Raw genomic sequence first — 22,932 nt, forward strand, 5'->3', positions numbered from 1 at the left:
CTCCATACCAATTTTGGTGAACATCCATCCACACGTGAGATGGTCATGTGGACATACAACAGAAAATACTATTATTTGTATATAAGTGAATAAAAACCCTATAATGAGCACTTTCAAAAGGTCCACCTGCATGAGTTTATAATCAAGAAAAAAAAGTGTAAATTCTACTCTGTGTATGTCAATCAATTATCTGCTTTGTCTTATTTATGTAATTGTTCTTGTGAATTTTGTGTTTGAGCTGAAGAAGTAGTTAACCTGTTTATATATCACTTAGACAAGAGTCATTATTGGATGTTTCAGTTTAGTGACAGCTATATTTGTATTCTAAAATACATAATTTCACTTACGCTAATAGTATTTAGACAATCAACACATTAAAAATTTTTTTAAAAGTTTACTAAAATATGCACTCAAGTGTAAAAGGCCTAAAGGCTAAAGTGATGCAACGTTTCTCGTTTTTCTTATGTAATTTTTCGTCTATTCTGATATGTCTTTAACAAAAATAATTAAAATTAGAAGCTTGTTAGGTTGAGTGAGAAAGATTCAACAAAATATCACTGCAAGGAATGTACACAAGCTGCTTTTTACATGTTCTAACTCAATACTTTGGTACTATAATGTGCACTAAACTATTAACATGATTTATTGTTGTGTGACACTAGTTAGATTAAGTAAGAGTAAATAAAACTACAAAATTATATAAAAATGGATGTGACCTGTTGCAGTCTGTATTTATCACAGAAAAATAAATGTAAATGTATTTTTGATTTGTTTCATATTTTTCAACTTTTGCTACAATTAAAAGTTAAGGTGGAGAAAAGATAAAATATAATTTTACTGAAAAAACTTTTGGTATTCCTTTAAGACAGGTTCAGAAGTTATGCAAATAAAATATAAAAGTGCAAGATGAAGTATTTTTAATCTTTATTATGAAGATCATCTTTTATTCAGACTGATTCAGTCAAGGCATAAGTTCTCTGTCACATCATCAGTAGAAATACTCTATTTAAAACTCAGATTTCTTGTGCAGCAGACTTTTTGTGTTTACTAAAAACTTACAAAATTTTATGAAGATGCATATACTTAATTTGAAATTATTGTTAAATTTAGTTCTTCAGTTTGCATTAATCCAATGAAGCAACCTTGTGCATGTTCTTTTTAATAATCTCATTGCTTTAATGAGACTAGTACAAAGGTAGCTCAGATAAGCGTATGTAATTTCTTACCAAGAATAATGTTTAATGAAATAATGCTTTGAAGAGAGTGTCAGTTATTTTCTCATCCTTACCTGGGTATAATTATGATTTTTTAAAGTAAAATCATCATAAACTGTTATTCTGAAAGTTGGGTTTTGTGGTTTATATACTAATATTATTGTCCTAACATTGTTTTGCAGTTAATTTTGTTGATGGAATCCCTCAACCTGATTGCTCAGATTACTTCTATATTTTTCCTGTTATCCTATCTGTCAACAAACTTGGCATGTCTAGCATTGGAGGTAGCATCAGCTCCCAACTTTAGGTAGTGGAGGATTTATTTACATGTAACTTAGTTTTTGCCCTGTTGTGTAAATGTAGATGACTTGCTACAATGTAAATTTTATTCTTTCTTTTATTAATCCTCTTCTTGTTAGCATCTTTTTTGTATGTATATCACAAGGTTTTGCTGATTTATATTCAAATTTTAATTAAGAACTTGATTATCATGATATACAAATAAACTTGGAATCATAATCTAACCTGTAAATCAAATTCTAATATTATATAAATTTTAAGTTATTGATTTTATAAGGCAATATTAACACCTGCTACAGGCTTGGTTGATTCAACCTAAAGATTGAGCTTCACAGTTTCTGTACTATACCTTCTAGTAAGTTTTGTTTATTTTCACAACATTTTGCAAGCTTTCATTAAACAGTCTTTTTTTTTTTTTTTAATCAGAATTTTTATGGAAATATTTTTATTAAAGTATAAGAATTATGACATATGCTTTCTAGGCCCTCTTATCTATTATATTTATCACCCCTCTGAGGGGTAAGGAATTTAGCTTAAATTACTCATTTTAGTGTTGTCATTGCATGGGCAAAGCATAATTTTTGTAGCCTTCAATCCTATTTGTTTAGGAAATCATAAACTAGAAACCAATAGAAAGTTACATTTTTAATTTGTCAAACAGTGTATTACATTACATTGTTTTCTATACAGAGAATTGTCTATTTCACTTTTAGTTGAAACTTTATTTCTGTGAGAAACATGTCAGTGAGCTTAACTGAATTTTTGATGCCTCTTACTGCATAGTTAGAAAGCCAAAAAATTTTGAAAGTCATAAGACACTGTCTGATTTTTGTGTTATTATTTTGTGTTCTTTGATGTATTATTTAATTAAGTAAACAATTATTTAGTGCAGTATTACCATTAATATATAAAAAGAAAAGTAGGGTTAAATTTCAAGTCAACTGCAAAAAAAAAAAAAAATCAGGTAAGTGTTATATATCTTATTTTTCATATGTATTCTTTATTTATTATTATGAAAGTGACTAAAATGTAAAAATTAGAAACTTTTTAGATTAGATTAGGTGTAATATAATAAAAATAAAATGTTCACAAGGTATAGTTGTGAGCAACTAATGAGTGCCCTCTGCATTACATAATTCCATAGAATAATGGAAACTAAAAGCTCACCAAGTGATTTACAACTTGGGTGCAGTAAATATTAGTTAGGCATGGTTTAAAGGCTAATAAAACAATAAAATTTAAGAACATATATATGTATACTGTTAAAAATTAAAATCTATTTAGGATAAAAAAAAATTGTTACAATTTCAAGTCACACTAGAAAGAAGAAAAAATTAAGATTTATTTCAATTTTTTTATGATGGTTACAAAGACAGTCAAATTGACTGAATTCAATTTATAGAGTTAGGGTAAAAAAATAACAGATAAATTATAAAGTTTTACTGAAAAAAAAAAGCATTATTGATTTGTCCAAGATATTTTATTTAGAGATTTAAAAAATGTACTATGAGATTTTTCAGATGAAAAAGAGTATTTGTAATCTTAATATAAAAATCATTTTGAACCCAAAGCAGTCAACACTTTTACTGCATATATTCATATACAAAAAAAAAAGCTTGCAAAATTTTGTGAAGATATATAAAAGAAATTAGTAGCTATAGTATCAAAAACCTAAGTCAATTTGGAGTCTGTATTTAGGTCATATCAACTAAGCCCATCACAAGAGAGATAATGAATATTCAGAAACCATTAGTGAAAGAAGCTAACAAGAATTAAGAAGTGTGTTTGTGTATTATCTTAAAATTAGTTTTCATATAGATATGTGTTATTGATCACCAAATGATAGTGTTAACTATCTAAAGAAAACACATTAAGAAATATTAAGAAAAAGGATTAGTTTGATAAAACGAAAATATCCTTTGATATTATACTGTATTAAATAACATCCTACAGAGGATGGTACATCAAAAAATTAGTTTAATTGAATAGAAGGACTACTGCATCTTTCAGTTAGGTTATTGAAACTTTAGTTTTTTATTTCATTCCATGAAGGCAGATTGATTAATGGATAGTGAGAATTCTTTGAAATAGAATCTAAATTGTGTATACTGAAAGATACAAAACCCAACACTTTTCTAGGTTTATTGGCACAGTAGTATCAGTAACATTATGCAGTTTTGAAATAGATTTGTTCAGGAAATTTGTATTTTGATTATGTTAAAAAAAAACTTGTATTCATTTTAATGGCTTTTGAGTATTTTGATGTGCTTGTATGGGTGCATTTTTAGATGTCAAAATGAGTTCAAGCACAGACTTGCTTCTGAAATAGTGATATACTTTCATTGTTGAAAGTGGTCTTATGCTGTCAACCAAACATGACTCAAATAGTTTTAATGTCCTTTACACATTGCATAATTCTCCACTTTTCCACCTTCTTTGAATTAATGCACAAGGTAAGGGAATTTTACAGAAACTCTGCTTTCTCTTCATAATTTAGATTTTTAGTGAAAATTGCAGTTGTGATAAAAAGTTGGCTGTTGGGAGGAGGAGGTAAGGTATTTCAGAAGTAAGTACTTGTTTGAAGTTCATTTTGCTTTTAAAAATTAAAATTGACACTGTAAAGAAGATTGGAACTAGCATTTTTCTCATTGGGGTACCTCCTTTGCCCATGACACCCTTTAATTCAGATAGAGACTGGTTTTATGAGCACTAACACTGTAGGAAACCTGTGGGTTAAACAATGAAGAACATGTGATGGCATCAGCAGTTAGGAGGAATATTGTGTCTTACTCCTTCAGTGGAAAATTTTTAGAGGAGCTGTCAAGACGTGAGATACTCAAAAAGCAATAGGCCCTCAGTATTAAAAGTGACCTGCAGTCATACAGCTTACCAATTTATGGGACACTCTGTAAGAACTGAAGATAAATTTGGCAGTCCAAAAGATGGGCTTAACAGTGTGAGGACAATTCAAAGAGAACATCATAAAAAGATATGAATAAAAAATAAGATGACCCCCATATATACACACATGCACATAATCATCCTGGTTGCAAGGGAGACATAAATATTCCACTGATACTTAAAAACATATTGAGAGATGGAAGAAGTTCATATTGCAGCATCATCAGCTACTAGAGGCACCCTTAGTTCACTTCCAAAGGGTAACATCCTCACATAGATCCCTAACATTGAGGGGGGGAATTGTGTTAAGGCAAACATGAAGGTTAAAGAAAAATACAAGAGTTTTGACTTGACAAGTTTGTATGACTACAGCAATTTTAAAGAAGAGGACACTATATTGAATATTATTTTAATTATTCATGGCTGTGAAGTCGAATCATGTACAAGGCTATGCTCTTTGAAAACAGAGAACAACCGGTTTTGGACAGAAAAAGAATAAAAGCTCGTCTGTTATGGATTCCATCATGTTTAGAGAATACGCACAGGTATCAAACAAAATTTAAAAGTTGAAGAGACAGCAAAATGGAGAAAATATAATTGGAAAAGAAGTATTTGGATTCATCCACATGCTTGCCCACAAGATATTCTTTAAAAGGTATTGAGACCAGAAGATCTAAGACAGCCAAATAGTAAATTTGATAATATGTAATTTGATGCTGAAGATGTTCAGGAACATAACTACAAACAAAATGGATCAGCTACAATGTGTATGAAACGACATCCATAGATTGGGGTTTGACAAAAGAAATAAGTAACCAGTGTCAAACCCCTTGAAAATGTTTCATTTGTGTTGGATAACAGTGAAAGGTCCTAGTAATATAATAGAAAAACAGCTTTGATCCATCCTTGCTTGCCACTCAGATCTCAGGTAAGAGTTTATGTGAGGATATAAATACATAACCTTGCAAGAAGAAAAAGAGCATGAGAAACATCAATTGTTCAAATATGTGGTCTTTTCCGCACTAAGACATGCAACAAAAGAAATTAATCTTCAAAGAAAGCCCCTCGATGTGGATTCAGGTACGTGGAGAGGGGACCTTACAGAGAAGGTTCTGAACTTTCAATTTATCACCTCTGGGATCTAAACATTCACCAGCATGTTTGTCATGTGTGGTGACCTGTGAAGGGGAGGAAAGGATCCTAGTGGTTGAGGGGTCCAACTCCAACACACCACTTTGGCCTTAAATTCCTGTAGATGGGTGGTCTTGGGGTGCCCCCTTCAAGGTCAGTGAGCTAGTCCATTTGGGCCAGCGTCAACTGAGTGCCAGCATTGGATGCCCTCAACAAGTGTAGTGGACATTATTTCTGATACTGGTGTTTGGGTATAGTATTTGGTTGTTGTTTTTTTGTTTTTTTTTAACCCCTTTCTACAGATATTAGGATTCATGCTGAGTGTTTTTGAATAAGTTAATTTTGATCTACCATCGGGCTGAATGTTTCCTTCTTGGTTCTCAACAGTTAGAATCTCTTTTACCCATATGGGAAGATGGACTCTGATCATCCTGTTTGCTTAGCTCATGCCTAATTCTCCCAATTTTGTCTTACCCTACGATCCATCTCCTTTCCAAGGCTTTCCATAGAGATTGAGGGTTTTCATGGGTATTGTCTCTCTTTGATTACCTCTACATTGACATGTTTATCATCTTTGGCTCTGTCCTTACACAAGTAATTTCTATGTTAGGATTTCCTGGGAGGAATGCTGCTTTGTCCTACTAATTTCTGAGACTTGTGTATGGCTTCTTTTCTACAGAGCTGTGTTTTTCATAATAATCCTGAGACTGGAATTTTATAAGATGTTGATGTGATAACAAGTTACCTTTTCTTTGGTGGATTGTTTGTTTCATTCAGAACCTAGACATGACCCCATTACTGTTTCCCATCCAGCTTCTTCCCAGCTCTTTGTGTTCTGAACTTCAGGTGGGTTCTGATTGATTTTCTTTTCCTTTGTCAGCTTTTTGCCACAGATCTATGAGTTGTTCAAGTATTATCTTTCTATTCCTGCCAAAGAGTATCTGATGGTGTGACCTCTCAATCTTCTTGCTTACCAGTGGCTATGCTTTAACTGGGGTACTCTTCACCTGGGTGCATTTGCCACATCTCAAAACCAAGTTACCTCTGTTTTGGTTTCTAGTTATTTACCACCTTACTCTGGCTATCAGTTCATTTAGTCAAGATCAGACCAACAAATATCTGGGTATTTATCCTCCCATCCTTTTTCTTTACAGGGTGATTTTGATCATTTGTGCCAAGTTCTTCTGATTGCTCTATTCTGGCTGGCATATCAGTGGTTTCCACAGCTGCTCCAGCTCCAATCTGCCCCTCTGATTGCTAGCGTAGGATGTCCTCAACGGGTGTAGTGGACATTATGTCTGATACTGGTGTTTGGGTATAGTGCTTACGAAACCCTGGCGTCACTACAGTGACCTTATATGGCAGTGTAATGCGTATCCCTTGTAGAGCTCCGTGGTGGGTGGGGTCAGTGGGCACTGAAATATTCTTTTTTATTATAGATACCTCTCAAAAAAAAAAAAAAAAAAGCAAGCAAGGCAGCATAGAGAAAAATCCGACTACTGGCAATCGACCGTGCATTGATGACTCTAAGGTCAAACTCACAACTTGAATCTGTCCTGCAATTTTTTAATTATACATTCTTCAACTGAAAAACCCTTAGGGCAGATGTCTCCATTTTTTATTCAGAAGGGCTTGCTGGCTCTCCTAAATTGGTAAAACAAATTACAGTCTAGGGACATTTTAGTGGAACCATCTTTATCCCAACATTTCAAACTCCTCTTTGAACAAAGGTGATTGGGGATATACCCATTGAAGTTACTCCTCATTCTATTTTGAATTCTTCCAGAGGAGTTATAGTTGAAAGGGATTTAAAACCATTCCTGAGTCGGAGATCCTCGCAGGTTTCACCAGCCAAGGTGTTACAACCGTGTGCCGAATTTTTCCTTGTAGAGACAGGATTATGGAGCTGACAAATGTTTTAATATTAATATTTACAACATCACATCCTCCTACCACAATCAAGGTAGGATATCTGAATTGTAAGGTACTGCCTTATATTCCTAACCCCATTAGATGTTTTCATTGTCAACGATTTGGTTATTTGAAAACATCGTGCCATGGTTCCTTGACATGTGCCTGTTGTGCTGGTAATGACATGATGCTTTTCAATGCCAACTAGAATCACATTGTATTAACTGTAATGTTTCACATCCTTTCTATTTTACTTCTTGCCCGAAATAGGCAGAAGAGAAAGAGGTACAACATCTGAAGACAGTTCACAATATTAGTTATGCATAAGCTTGGAAATTATTATTCCCAGTTCTGTTTTGGATTTATGCTGTTGTAATCTGTTCCACTACTACAGTAGGAGTCCAGACAGACCTTTCCATGCCTCCTACAGTATCCTTAACAGGACATGTTAATCTAGTACCCTCCAATATCAACAAAGTTAATGAATCAATATCTACTTCTATCTCTGTCTGTACCACATCTTCCAGTCATTGCCCAACTTCACCTTGTTGAAGCCCAGGTGTTTCCATGGGATCTTCCTCTCTTGACACCCCAAAAAATAAACCATTTGTTTGTGTCCCCAATCACAGGAACATTTGTCTACAAACACTGACCTTCCTACTTGATCCAGAGCAGGACCACTAGAGAGTGACCTACCCACATCCACTAAAGAAAAACTGGTGATGATTAATAATATAATTGTATCCAATTGTATGCTATAATATCAATATCTGAGGTCGTTCTACAAGTGTAATGAAGGAAAACACTGACAAAACCAATATGATGCTAACAATATATATTAACACTGAATTATAAAAAAATAAAAATATTCACTTATCAACCTACTTCAGTGAAATTGTTTCAAATTTGGTATATTATCTCTGGTCACATAAATAGCTATTATTGTTCGATATTGCCTTCTGTGTGCAAAAAATGCTTTTGTATGCCACAAGCCTTGAGTTCATACATATCTTATCAACTGGTTCCAGAGTGTGTAGCATGTAAATCATTATGTGACACACTTTTCTGACATGACATCCTCTATATTCAGTTTCAATGAATTATCACTTGTTTGGCAGCACTCTTGTTATAACACTTAACTTGTTTTCTTTTTTTAAGCCTCTTTTTATATTATTTTTCTTTTTAGCCATGTCTTTGTATCAATTTTGCTCAACAGTTTTACTATTTATTATACAATAGTGACATTTGTAAGCTATTGAGTTATTCCAAAGTGGAATTATTTTATATTTTTACCTAGTTACAGAACTTATTACTTTGTACTAAAAACCTTTTATATGTTATTCTGCTAGCACAGTTGCATTTGATTATTCATTTTCAGTTATGAATTTAAAAGTGTAAGTTACCACTCTGGAGGTTATATGTTCTATCAGCACATTTACACAGGCTTCAGGTAGTGGTACCTCATGGGGAAATTATCAGCTTTACTTTGTCAGAAAACTGACTGTTTAACGAACCAAACTTCATTGGGCCTCAACTCAAATTTAGGGGCTCATACATTTGAAATACAGTCTTCCAACTGTGGAAAGATAAGATGTTATGTTGTTATGGTTTATGAGTAATTTTTTTGTTAACATATACCAAAATTTTGGTTCCTGAAATCATCAATCAGTTTCACACATTATGATGTGTCCAATTCACAGGTTCAGAGATACGAGATTTCCTCTGATCTGGTGAACTTGAGGTGAAGACAGTATGATACCCTTTTTACCCATATGGGGATGTCAGTTCCAAGTAAATGGGTTTTGGATTGGGGTTGTCTTGCAGGTTGTATGATTCTCTTTCTTGCCCTCACATGGATGTTAGTTTCCAGTGGCCAGGTTTTAGATTGTAGTCAACTTACCAGTAGTATGATCCTTATCCTACCTCTCTTTCCTGGTGGCATGGGTTTTGGATGCAGTTGATTTCCTGTACATGGTCTATTGAACCCTTTTCATTCTGCATTTGAAAGCACATCCTGTTACTGTCACTGACATTGAAGTACTCTGTTGATTGAAATTGAAATATCATGTTGTTTGGAATCCTATACAGCTATTCTGCTCCTCCTAATTTTTTCCCATGTCTGTGACACACCAAGTGAAAAGTATACCTGGTACAGAAGTGATGCAGTCTTCACATATGATCCTCTGTTGCAAGGAACTACTCTTTAAAAGTGTTTTTAAATGTTTCTGAAGGATACTTCTTTCTTTTTTTAACATCAGTCCTTCTACCTGTTCAGTGTGGAATTCCAGCAATTTATTTGAGAAGAGGTGATTTACTATATTGGAAGTTATAATATTAACTATATTTTTGATAGGTACTTACTCCCTCTCACACTTCCCACCTTTCTTCCCCACTTAAAATTTGTGTTTCTCTTGTCTCCTGGAACTCGAAGTAAGAGTTTGGTAGATTCAGATTTGTTTGTGAAGGGTTGTATGATGACTTACATATGAGATGCATTGGAATCAGTTGATTATAAGGTATGTGGGAGCTTAAGGGTTGTTGTGTGCAAAAAAGTTTTGCATCTAGAGGGCAGCAATGAACAAGAATATCTGTTTTATGTAATTAAATATGGTGTAGGGATGATTAGTTCAAAAAAGTACAGAAACAAGGTAGAGATGAATACACAAAAAGCATATAAAAGTCACTACATAAGCAGCCCAATATTTCCAAGAATTTTTATCTACAATTAAATGTTGAATTCAGTCAGTTGCATGAAATTGAATAAAAGCTTTTAAACTAAATAGTACTATATGGTCTTACAGTAGCTAATAACTATATGCTTGTAAGATTAACACGGTACTTACTGGCTGTTTATATAGGGATTTTTTTTTCTATTATTACAGATGTTTGAACTATGAAACTGCTTTCAAATGATTTCTATTAAACAGCTTCAGTTGGTGATGACATGACTCACAATGCCATATATGCTATATTTTTCTTAATATAGTAAAGTTTTTATTTCTAAAATTTCTGTCACAAAAAATATTTCATTCTAAAGTTTGAGGAAAATAATTCATTTGGTTATATTTTTAGCCATTTGAAAGAGAAATATGTCAAGAAGTTGGAGTTGGTTTAGGAAAAAAAAAGGAAAAAATACTTATACTGCAATCTTTTTCCTGACACAAAAGATAATACTTAATTAAAAACAAAAGGTTGAAATAATTTTAAAAATGTTTTAGCCATACTGAAATGGTTTGTATGAATAATTATAGTTTAATGTAGTTTTTCAAGATGTTTGTTCTTAAGGTTTATAATAATTTCTGTCAAAAAATATGTACAAATAAATTTAAAAAGTAATGGTTATGTAACTTTTATATGTAAAGAATTATTTTACTTTGTTTTCAAACATGGACTTGACATAAATATGAAGTTGATAATAAATCCTAATTAAAAGGAACAATACTAACTGGTTTCAACCATTTTGTAAGTTTCAATAACAAACTTAAACTTCAAATCATTGACGATATTTCTTATATTTTTATGTGAAAAAAAAATTGTTAGAATGGGAACTTTTTACTGATGAAATTAGCTTCTTATAACATTTTTTGGTTAAGAGACAGCTAAAATCTTGTGCAGATTCAGGTACTAGACAGAAGACTTGTTAGATTACCGAAACTAAAGATGTGTGATATATGTGTGTTTCATAAATTCATAAAATTATTAAGTCCATTTATTTGGTATGTCTCCTGTCTTCAATTAATTTTGAGTCTGGGTTAATGTGTAATGTTGACATTTCTATATTTAACATTTTAATTTACTTTTGTGTGTTTATTTTACCATGTGTAGGTCTGATTAAAAATTAAAATTCTAAAATAATTATATTAATTTTACTGTGCTGCAAAATTGTTTAACATTTCCAACATAACTGTATTTTTAAAAGATTTTATAGTTTATATATTTTTTTTAAATTTTATTTAGACCATCGTTCAAGTATTTTACTTGGCACACAGCTGCAATTGGAATGGTGGGTTGTGGGGTCATGATGTTTGTTATTAGTCCTATTTATGCTGCCATTACCATTATCTTATGTCTGGTGCTTGTAATTGCCCTTCATCTTCGATCACTTCCAGTTCGTTGGGGCTCTATCAGTCAAGCCCTCATTTTTCACCAGGTAGGTTTTATTTATTGTTTTATGAAGTATTTTTTGTCACTTTATTTTATGTCAAGTAATTTACTTATGTTGTAACTCAGTTTTAATGTGCATTTAAATATAGTAATTTTTGGCTACAGCATAGCAGCTCATAAAATGCCTTAGAGTTTTTTTGTTTGTTTTTTACAACAAACTATTAAGTTGTAGCTCCATCTCTTGACTGATTTGTGATCTAATTACACCCATGACTATTGAAGATTCCCTCTTGTTATTGTTAGCCATTAACTCGAATGAAACAGCTTAAATTTATATATTGAGTGTATATATTTATCATGATCAAGGTGATTCTTCAGGTTTTGGATTTAAAATATCAGTGCTGATATTGTCGAGTGAGTCCATTTTGCTGTTTTCACATGGTTTAGTATTTTTACTGTTGAAAATTTTAAATGGATCCCACTCATTTGAAATTGAATTTTGAGGTGAATTGTGTTAGAGTTATGATGACTGATTGTGTTATAGAAGGGGTTTTGTCATTGATTTTGTTTGTATAACATGATATTTGAATTTAGTTTGTTAACACTTTTATTAAAAAGTGAAAATTTGAAAAATGTTAATGCAGTGTAGTCATGTTTAAAAGTGACAAAAATTATAAAATAATGGTAAAATCATTGTATTCTAAAATGATTTTAAAGCATATTGTACATAACCCTATAACTACTGGTGTACTCTTGTACATTTCTTTTTCTTCATGTCAAAGTTTTATAGAGTTTAATGATCCAAACTGTATATAATATTTTAAATCAATGAGTATTTACTTTTGAAATCTAATTCAATGCTGAAAAGCTAAAATTTCAATATTATATAAAACAATCCACCTATTTCTTCCTTAAAGTTCAAATTCTTCCATATTATCAAGCCTAAGTCTTAGACTTTACAACATATAAATATTTGTACCTTAAGGAGAAAAAAGTGCATGTAAAAACCATTACTCTGTTACTGCTATGTATATACTAGTAGTCTTGTGTCTAAAGGTAAAAAGAAGATATTCCTTCTTAAATTAATCCTGTGCAATCCTATATCATAAAATTTATCTGTGTAGTTTGACTAGTCTGCTTTAAATCTGATGTATCTGGCTTAAGTCTTTACATCAAAGCTGAACAAATATGAATAACTGACTTTATGACTGACTAGTTTCTTTGCACTTTTGTGTCTAAGTCTTTTATAGCTCTGCCTCTGCTAAATATATTATATACCCTAAAGTGTTAACTACATTTAAGATTCCAGTACTTCCTGTGTGAAACTACGAAAAATTTTAACTTTTTAACTTAAAAAACTTTCACACATTTACATGTTAAACTTCATAAATATTTATAACATACTTACATTTTAAATTAATATAGTGTACTTTTTCAATAACTTCTATGCAAGCTGAGGTACTCCCTTGGTTTATTAGCTTTAGGCTGTATGGTTGACAGTCATCTTTTGCTTTTTGTAAGCCATATCCTGATTATTCCAACTGGATCATAATTTGATAAAAACTGAATATTACTTTATTTGAATATTCAAAAGACTGTTCTGAGTATCTCTTTTCAGTAAACATTTGTATTTGTTTTTGTTTCTAGTTTGGACACTAAAACTCCTTTTGCACTCAACCCGTGTACTACCTACAGTGGAGCCCCTCTAAAGCAGCCACCTTTAGAACAGAGACAAACTGGCCTCATTAGAGGGGTTCCACTGTACATAATTAGGGATTATGTAAACAAAAAAAAAGGGATTGTGATTGAATGACCGCTTTCAAGGGGATGCCGCTTAGAGGGGTTCCACTGTATACAAAGCTATTTTACATAGCTTTACAAACTCAGACATCACTTCTTTATGTATGGCATGAGACTGAGTAAATAAATGTTCATATGAGCCAGAAATCATCCATTTCTGCGTGGACTAGTCTTGCTTGAGTTGTTTTTTTTGTTGTTTAAGAGTTTGCCTAGTTGCTTTTATTCTTCTCTTTGTTCATTCTCCCCATGGAGATTGCCATGAACATTTACTGCTTGGTCAGTTCCATTTCACAGTGCAAGAGCTTCTTCACTTTTACCAGTACCTGCTGAATTGAATGTAGGTTTTACATAGTATAAACCTTAGTTTTATGCCTGGTTTTTGAATAACTTTGGAATTAACTGGAATGTCATATTTTGTTACTAGTTTTTGCCAAATGTTTTTATTTTTCTGCTGATGTAGGGAATATATGGTATACAGCAGGTATATGGTTTGGTGATTTTTTAATTTGTGGGATATATTTACTTTTGTTAGTTGATGTTGTTTTTTGTCTAGATGTGTGCATATAATGTTTTCTACGGTTTGTGGAGAAAACTTATTGATGTTGATGAAGTATTGTTTTGTTTTGTCTAATTCATTGTTAATTTTATCTGGTGAGCATAGTTTTATGACTGTGTTTATTTGGTTTCTTATTATGTTGAGTTTTTGTTTTGTTTCATGTGCTGAGTCCCAAGGAATGTATAGTCCAGTATGGGTGATTTTTCGGTAGATTTCTGTTTTAAATTGTGTATCGATTCTGGTAATTTTGAGGTTAAGAAATGATATTTGGTTGCTTTTCTCCTGTTCACATGTGAATTTAATGTTGGGATGTACAGAATTAATGTGACTGAAAAAATTAAGTGTGTGTTTTGTAGATGTGAATCCTCCAATCGTGTCGTCTACATATCTGTACCAATATAGTGGTGGATGTAATGCTGTGTTAATTGCTTGTGTTTCAACTTGTGTCATAAAAATATTGGCTGGAACTGGTGATACTGGGTTGCCCATGCTTAGGCTATTTGTTTGTATATAGTTGTGGTTGTTGAACCTGAAGTTTGTCTTCATCGTGGTGAATTCTATGAGGGTTGCTGGGAACGTCTATTGATGGCTTAAGATCTCGGATATAGAGTTCTAAGGCTATCTTGCAGGCTTCAGCGGTTGAGACTTTTGTAAAAAGGGATATAACATCGAAACTAGCCATTAAGGTTTTATGATTAAGTTGATTAAGATTAGACTTGAAATTAAAAGTCCGAGCTGGCTAATGGTACATATTTGAAAAATGCCCATGCTATGTATTTACCAAGATTGTAATTAAATGATTCATGTGTGGACATTATTGATCGTAATGGACAATCTGGTTTATGAGGTTTTGGGATATTGTATATTTGTGGTGTGCGTGAGTCGATCTTGCATAGGTAGGAATAAAGTGTTTTTGAAATTGTGTTGGATTTTTTCATTTTTAGTAGTATTTTGTTCAGTTGCATTTTGTGTGTCTTTGTTGGATTTGTGTGTATTGGTTTAAATTTGTTTGTGTCTGATAGGATGTTCTTCATGTTTTGGATGTATTCATTCATGTTCATTATCACTAGCATTTCCTATATCTGCTTTTAGAATTTTTATGGTTTTGTCTTGTTTTAGATTTTTAATGGAATTTGCCTTTTTTTTTTTGTAAGATTGTTTTTTAGTTTTCTGTTTTGTGAAATTATGTTGATGGTTTATGAGAAAATTCTATGAAAAAATCGTTTAAGATGTTGTTTTTAGGTGTTTCTGGAAAATATAAATTTTTAACTTTTTCTGGGAAGTATGGCTGTTGGATGTCATTAAAATTGTCGAAGTTGTCTTCTTTCTGTTGGTTGTTTTGGGATTTTTTTTTTTTGTTTTCTGTGGAAAATATCACAAGTCTCCTTGCTTGGTCTTCCAAACATGTTTTAATTTCTAAGGTCGGAAGGTACCTAGGTGCTATTGCTAAGTTGAGTCCTTTGTTAAATAGATGTATCTCGTCTGTGTTTAATTATCAGTCAGATCTGTTAATTATGAGGTTAGTCAATGTTTTGTCGTGTTGGTGTCTTTTCTGTTGTCTGTATCGTAGTTTTTCTAGTTTTTTGTTGTGGCAGATCTTTTTGTCCCTGTTATTCATAGTGTTGATTTGGTTGATGTTTCGTTGTACAAGTCTGTAAATCTCTGGTTTAGTGTAGCATGTCAGTTGATGGTCTAGGTTCATTTTTTGTTTTTGTAAGTCATGTAGTTCTTTGTATTTCATGTTCATCATGGCTTTAAGTAGTTTTTTTCTGTAAATAGAAACTCAAGGTTTTTATCTATCAAATGACATGTTATATTACATTAATCCAGACAGGCACACATTTGTTATATTTTCATCTTTTTATGTTGCAGATTATGGTGTCTGTCCAATCATTCATCTGTCTCCCATTTGAATAGCTGCATATGCAAGCAAAGTTCAACATTAATTTTTAAATGATGAGAGAATGAGCATGTATATTGTTAATTTCCCAATTTTTTTTCAAGCAGAATGTTCTGCACTAAATTCACTTTTCAAAATATAAATATTAAAAAGGTAGATTTACCAATAATTATTATTGAGTGGCTCTCAGCATGACTGAAATGCTAAACATTTTATTTTTGTGTTGGGTGATATAAGTAGCTCAGAGCTTTGCAATAGAGTTAATCCCTGTAAAGTCCATGAAATAATTAAAATTGATAGATTAACTTGAACTTTTCTAACCACTATAGACAGGTATGTTTGCTTGTATTTATATTGGAAGTACAAGTAAACTGATAGTCATCATCCTCAGTCAAGTTTTCAAGTATTACAAGGAAGGTGCAACAAAAAATATCTTTTAAAATAGTTAACTAAACCTAAAAACACTTTTAAAACTCTTTACTTTTTAAATTTAGACAGTTGTAATAGTTTGTTTTTTATATAATTACAAGTTTCAATTGTCTAACTTACTTATTAAAAAAAAAATTGGGCCAAGCATGGCAAGGCAGTTAGGGTGCTTGACTTGTAATCTGAAAGTCATGGGTTTCAATCCCATTACACCAAACATGTTTGCCTTTTCAGCCATGGGGGCTCTCAATTATCATTGGTAAAACAGTAGCCCAAGAGTTGACAGTGGATAGTAATGATTAGTGATGGCTAGTGTAGATAGCCCTTGCATAGCTTTGCATGAAATTCAGAAACAAACAAATATAAAAAAAAAAAGCTGTATACAAATTTGAAAGAAATTTTTACTTGAATTTGCTACAAATAAACAACTTTCAAATTGGTGAGAAGATACAGTTGAGGACTGCAGTCCAGAATGTGTATAGTTCAACTTTTATTGTAGTTAGTTGAGTGAGGTAGCTGTGCCTATACTAGTCAGTTAATTTGTCCAACCTTTCATCTTATTTTACTGTATTATTGAAACGTGAAATTTATAACAAGTTTTGCCTGAAATGTTGTGGAAAAATGAAAATATTATGGTGCTCATGAACTTATATCTTTAAAAATGTTATTTTTAAAGTATGTTGAAAAAGACCATTGCAGGGTTTTAAGATTCTGTTAAAGTTAATTTAATAATGGAACATCATTCCATCAAGAATTAGTAAGCTTTGTTAATAATGCGTGCTTGTAATAAACCAGTCCTTACTGAAGGTTATTTATAATGCTGGTTTGTTTTTTAATCTCTTCAAACAGTTATTAGTAATAGGTCTGTACTAGCAGCTGTGGCCTTGATCAGTGTCTGTAATTAAGTAGCTCATGACCCAGAATGAAATATTTATAGGTAATATTCACAGTTGATAAAAAGGACACAGCAGTGAAATATTCTAACTACAAAATGAGTTGCATATGCTTGCAGTTAGGACTTGCATTAACTGCCAAAATTGTGTATTTGGTCACATCCAATAGGGTAATGTTTTTTCCTGTACTGTCTGTGAAGTACTTAATACATTACTTAAGATGAAGGTTAATAGGAATTTGTAATATTTCAAGTTTAAAAGAGTAAAGGCATTGTTATAACCATTATTTCAGCTACCTCTGACATGCAATTTTTTATAAGAATTGGGCATCTCATGAACTAAAACGTGTAGGATTGTTTATTCAGTCTATTTATATATAAGCTAATAATTGGTATAAATGGTGTTAAATTTTTCTATTTCATGATGTTTAACTCTAGTATGGAATGTGATAACCATGAACAGCATGAACATCTGAGTATAATATTGAGTTCTTAAACGAAAAGTGCCTATAAGACCTTTAAGATCATTGACCACTCCTCTGAAAGAGCTACATCTTTGGTTTCTCAAGTACATGGAGTTATGATTGGATATAAAATTACCCCCCTTCCCCTGTTAGAGCATATAACACCAATATATGACTAATAACACCTTGCTGTGAAGTATGTTTGTTGCATCCACCAGTGCTCATCTCTTTCCACACCATGCTTTCTAATATCAGTATATGCAACACCTTCCTGTGTGAAAAAGGGTTATATCTGGATCTATATTCTCCTTTTTGGTGCACTATACAAGTTGTTTGCACTATTATAGCTGTTTTGTATTATGCTATGACAATAATGTTCTTTACTAAGTGTTTTTTTTGTTGTTTTTTTTACTATTTGTACTCTGCCGTGGTGTTCAGTTTCAGATGTTTGATTCTGTATTAGAGCAGATACAAAACAATTGTAATGAGCCAGAATTTGCCACAATAGTAACCTGCTTGAGTTGTAGCTGAATAGCTTATTCTTCTGTCCAAGTACTTATAAAATTGATTTGAAAGTATACGCATTTAATATCACATGGCTGATCATCAGATGCTTTGACATAATAGTGGTCTGATGTGACTGACGTTATTTTATAACAGTGAATTTTTTCTTGATATAGCTATAATATTAAAAATTCTGCTTATTTTTTAGCTTTTATGTGAAGTGCAAATTTAACTTTCATAGAAGACCTCATTTTCTTTGTAAGTGTTCTTACAGAGCTTGAGTTTATTATGTTGAAATTATTTTGGACCCTCTCCATTTTATTGTAGTCCATGTTACCATATCTGATGCCACTCCGTCTGATGACTGTGCAATTTCACAGCAATCCTTCACTATAATTTCCACTGTAAAAACCTCTGTTTTAAGACTTTGATATCCAAATCCCACCACTCTTTTCTGAATATTTTATATAATCCATCTAATGTACCAGGACAACATTCTTATAGCACCTGTCTTAACACTAATAGAGCAGAAACATAAGTGCTACATGAGGTATGCAACAATTGAATGGATATGTGTGGAAGCAACTTGGGTGCACTTGACTTGTATCATTTTTCCACATGGAGATTTTTGTTGATTATATTGCATACTGTTACTTGGGGCTCGTGGGTGGGTTTTAGTACTAATCATTGTGTTCTTAAATTCTCACTAGTTATAATACATTGCACTTTGTTTACCATGGCTTTCAATGACTTCTTGAAGATCTCTTTATAAATGGTCCTGCTCTCAAAGTTGATTCATATTCCTTATTTACTGAAACCATCAAATATGAAGGATATGTCTATCTTAGTTCTAAGTTCCTGATCTGAACTCGTCTTTAGTACTTGAATGTACAAAGATTTTGCATAAGATGGGCTGTTCATACAATTTCCAAAGGTGATCAGTTTTTGGTAACATAACACTACATACAAAATTTCTAAATTTGGTTTCGATACCTACCATTTCACCACACCTATACTGTATTTTGCACTCCTAAAATAATGTTGGCTGCTGATAAGATTCTTTTATTTCATGAGATATAAAATATTTTTAAACATCCAAATATCTAAAATTGAAATGATTTTGACATTTTAAAAGTTGCAACAAACTATTCTTTAACCTTTAAACAGTGGGAATGCTGTGAGTAGCAGCATCAGTTGATGATGGCTGCCATTTAAGGGTTAAGACATTTCTATTCTAATCTTTGCCATACCTTTATAGACATAAAACTATACAAGTTGATGTATGTGTATACAACAGTGAGCTTGATTAGAAATCACTTCAAGTTTGTTTTTTTCATTGTTGATCAATAAAGATAATTGATTATTTCATGAAAGTGTCTTAAAATGAACAATTTCCCTGTCTAGTGAGTTGCTATTACAATGTTTTTTTTATTTGAAACAACAAATTATTCTTGCTTCCAGTAAATTAAGCATAAAGTATTATGATCCATCTTGTGCAAGGTAGCTGTTAAAAGCTGTTTTGAATATAAATTATAGTCTGATAATGTGTGTATATTTAGTTTTGGTATGATCCATAAAATGTAGCACAAAAAGATGAACAGCCAGTAGAAAGCTGTGTACTATAAAGATAATAAATTCCTTGTAAAATAAGATATACTTATGGGCAAAAACATTTCTTAAGTGACTTAAAGTTAAAAAATCATATTTCACAATCACAAATTTTAACTATTCAATACATATTTTCAGTTGCTTCTACAATAAATAAAAAAAACGTTTTTAGAGAACTCAAGTGGTTTGAAAGCTAAAGAAATTTACTTTCTGTTGATGGGCACCTAAGGATATTTTATAAAGTTAAAGGCTTTTCTCATAGGTGAGGAACTTTGCAATAAAGTATAAATATTACACATTTAACTAAGTTGGGTCTTTTGAGAAATGAGAAAAAGGTTATTTCCTGTTGTCAGCATTTTTATTTTTGTATTTCCCCCTTTTTTTTCTAGGTTTAATAAAATTGCAGGAGAAGTAGTACTTGTTTATCTAACATTGCAGAGTTCAGTGCTACTTTGTTTTCATGTTGTTGTTGGATCTTATCTATAAGCAAAGACTTAATTAATGATTCTGTATTCTTTCAGGTAAGAAAGTATTTGTTATTGCTTGACAGCCGAAAGGACCACATCAAGTTTTGGCGACCCCAGTTTTTGCTGATGGTGGCAAATCCCCGATCTTGTGTATCACTAATCAAGTTTGCCAATGACCTGAAGAAGAGTGGATTGTATGTGCTAGGCCATGTAAAGATTGGAAATAAGGACATGTTTGCCACAGATCCTATAAGTGAAGAATACCCTTTGTGGTTGTCTCTAATAGACAAACTGAAGGCAAGTTTATAGATTACTATTTTAGGAAGAAGTTGAGATATGACACAGAAATATAATTTAAAGTAAACTTAGTGCTTGTGAAAAGAACAGACAAGTATTCTGGTAATTTTTAAAATTATAACATAACAGAAGGGACCTATTAATCTATCTCAGCTGTTCTGAAACTATTAAAAAAGAAATTTAAAGCCAATCCTAAACATTCATATAGTTATCAAGTTTTTTTTTTTAAATTCACTTAAATCTAGTGCCTCCACAGCATCTGACAACAACCCCATTCCAGAGGACAACAACCATCTTAGAAAATTAACTGTTTTAGCTGAAGATGACTTCTACTTTGCCAAAATTTATATTTGTGTCCCATAGTCCTACTATTCTCACTGTTAAATATGAAAAAAGATGATACATCAACACTTATCAGTTCCCTTTGCAATCTTAACCTGTTCAGTGCAGTAGACGAGATAACTCGTCCAAGTCGATCAGTAACACAGTGCCACGGATGAGTTAATTTGTTCTCAATAACACCTAACTTCAATGATAGATGTCAGCACCATACATGCATTTGACCTACTTACAAATTGTTTCACTTTCGATCCAAAATGGCGTCACGAAAAAAGTTACAAAATGAACAAGCATTAGAGTTGTATTGTAGCAGCTGAAATGCTTGGCAGTCAACAGGTTAAACATCTCAATCTAACCTCTAACTTTTTTTTTCCAAGATCTTAATATCTCTTCATATGACAAACCCTCCTTTGAACCATTTCCAATAGTCCAATGTCTTTCCTAATGTAAGGAGTCCAAGACTGAACACAGTACTCCAAATGTGGCCTAACCAATAACCTGTAAAATGACATTTTTACCTATTTACACTTGTATTCAATATTTCTGTAGGTACAACATAGAATCCTATTTCACCTATCACTAGCAACAGCACCTTGCTTGGATGGCTTTATACCAAGATCCGTGTCTGTCATGAAACTGTTAAGGCTACTCTCACTCAAAGTGTGACAGCCCACATGCATTATCTTGTATATATTATAATTAAAACCCATCTGCTATTTATTTGCCCAAATCACTAAATGATCTAAATCCTTTTGTTAATCAGCAGTATCCTCTTCACAGTTAGAGATGCCTAAGACCTTAATATCATTACCAAATTTAAGTAACTTGTTTAGCATTCCATCATCTGTGTCATTACTGTAAATCAACAAAAGCAAAAGTCCTAAAACTGAGTCCTGAGGAACCCCATTTGACATTCATCCAATTTGACTAATCTCCATTTATGACAATCCTCCACTTTCTTCCATCCAGTCACTCTTCTGTTCATTTAAGTAACTTATTCCCCACTCCTACAGAGATATTTTTTACAAGCCTTTTATGTTATACCTTGTTAAAGGCTTTCTGAAAATCCAGGTACTTCAAATTTACACCTTTACCCTATTCTACACAAGCAAAGAATGTACAAATATTTGTAAGGCAAGACTTCTAAGCCACATTGACTCTCCAATAAAATTTTAAACTTTGTTAAATGACCTTTACAACATATCTTTTATCAGACTTTTTAAAACATTTCCCACAACTGATTATATAATTACTGAGAACTTTTATCACCTCCCTTGAAAACAGGAGTAACATTAGCTAACTTCCAGTTATTTGGCACTTGCTCACTATTCAGTGATTTACAGCAAATAGTAGTAAGTGATTCACATATCCAGTCCTTGACCTCATTCAAAACCCTTGGGGAAATATTATCTGGCCTATTTCTTTTCTTAGTAAGTTTGGAATTAATGTGATCATCTTTTTTTAAACTATTTAAGATGAGGAGTACTGCTTACATCTTCACAAGCAAAAACCAAAATAAAAGAATTTAATAACCCAGCCATTTCACAATCATCAGTTATGAACCTTCTTTTATCACCCCTTACCTCCATTCTAACATTTTACTTACCCTTAAAGTATTTAAAGAAATCCTTGCTGTTAATTTTTATGTTTTCAGACAACTCTTTTCATAAATTCTCTTTTGATTTTCTAATTTTCTGTTTGATCAACTTTCTTAACTTATAGTCTTCTAAATCTCCTGTCATACCAGTCAATTTAAATTTCTTAAAATATGATACCTTTCTTTAGTTTTATTATGTTCTTCATGAGCCAACTTGTTTTTGTTTTTACATACAGCCACCATTTTTTACTTTCTATAACGAATATGTTTATTTTGAATATATAAAAATATTTCCACATCTGGTCAGTGTCTCCAAACAACTCACCTACCAAATTTTACAGATAATTCTTGTCACATCCCTTAAGAATTTTTTATTTCAAATTAGTAACCAAGATATGATTATTCATTATCTTCAGCGAAACATTCAACCTAATAGAGCAATGATCATTTGGACCCAGATTTTCCCAGTTTCTACCCTTGTAACAATTTTGTATTAAAAGTTAATAAAGATAATTATATGT

General features: G+C 32.1%; 1 protein-coding gene across 3 annotated transcripts in view; it reads left to right on the forward strand.

Annotated features, from left to right (window-relative positions):
* Window positions 1-22,932, forward strand: part of LOC143256919 (solute carrier family 12 member 9-like) — a 54,190-nt gene that overhangs the window by 25,293 nt on the left and 5,965 nt on the right. For all 3 annotated transcript variants that reach the window (XM_076514779.1, XM_076514790.1, XM_076514800.1), the window contains 3 exons: window positions 1,397-1,521; window positions 11,415-11,607; window positions 20,233-20,475. In XM_076514779.1, the coding sequence (XP_076370894.1) occupies window positions 1,397-1,521; window positions 11,415-11,607; window positions 20,233-20,475 (561 nt within the window). The remainder of the gene's footprint in view (window positions 1-1,396; window positions 1,522-11,414; window positions 11,608-20,232; window positions 20,476-22,932) is intronic.

The sequence above is a fragment of the Tachypleus tridentatus genome, chromosome 1 (genome assembly GCF_004210375.1).
Source record: "Tachypleus tridentatus isolate NWPU-2018 chromosome 1, ASM421037v1, whole genome shotgun sequence".
NCBI classification, from domain to species: Eukaryota; Metazoa; Arthropoda; class Merostomata; order Xiphosura; family Limulidae; genus Tachypleus; species Tachypleus tridentatus.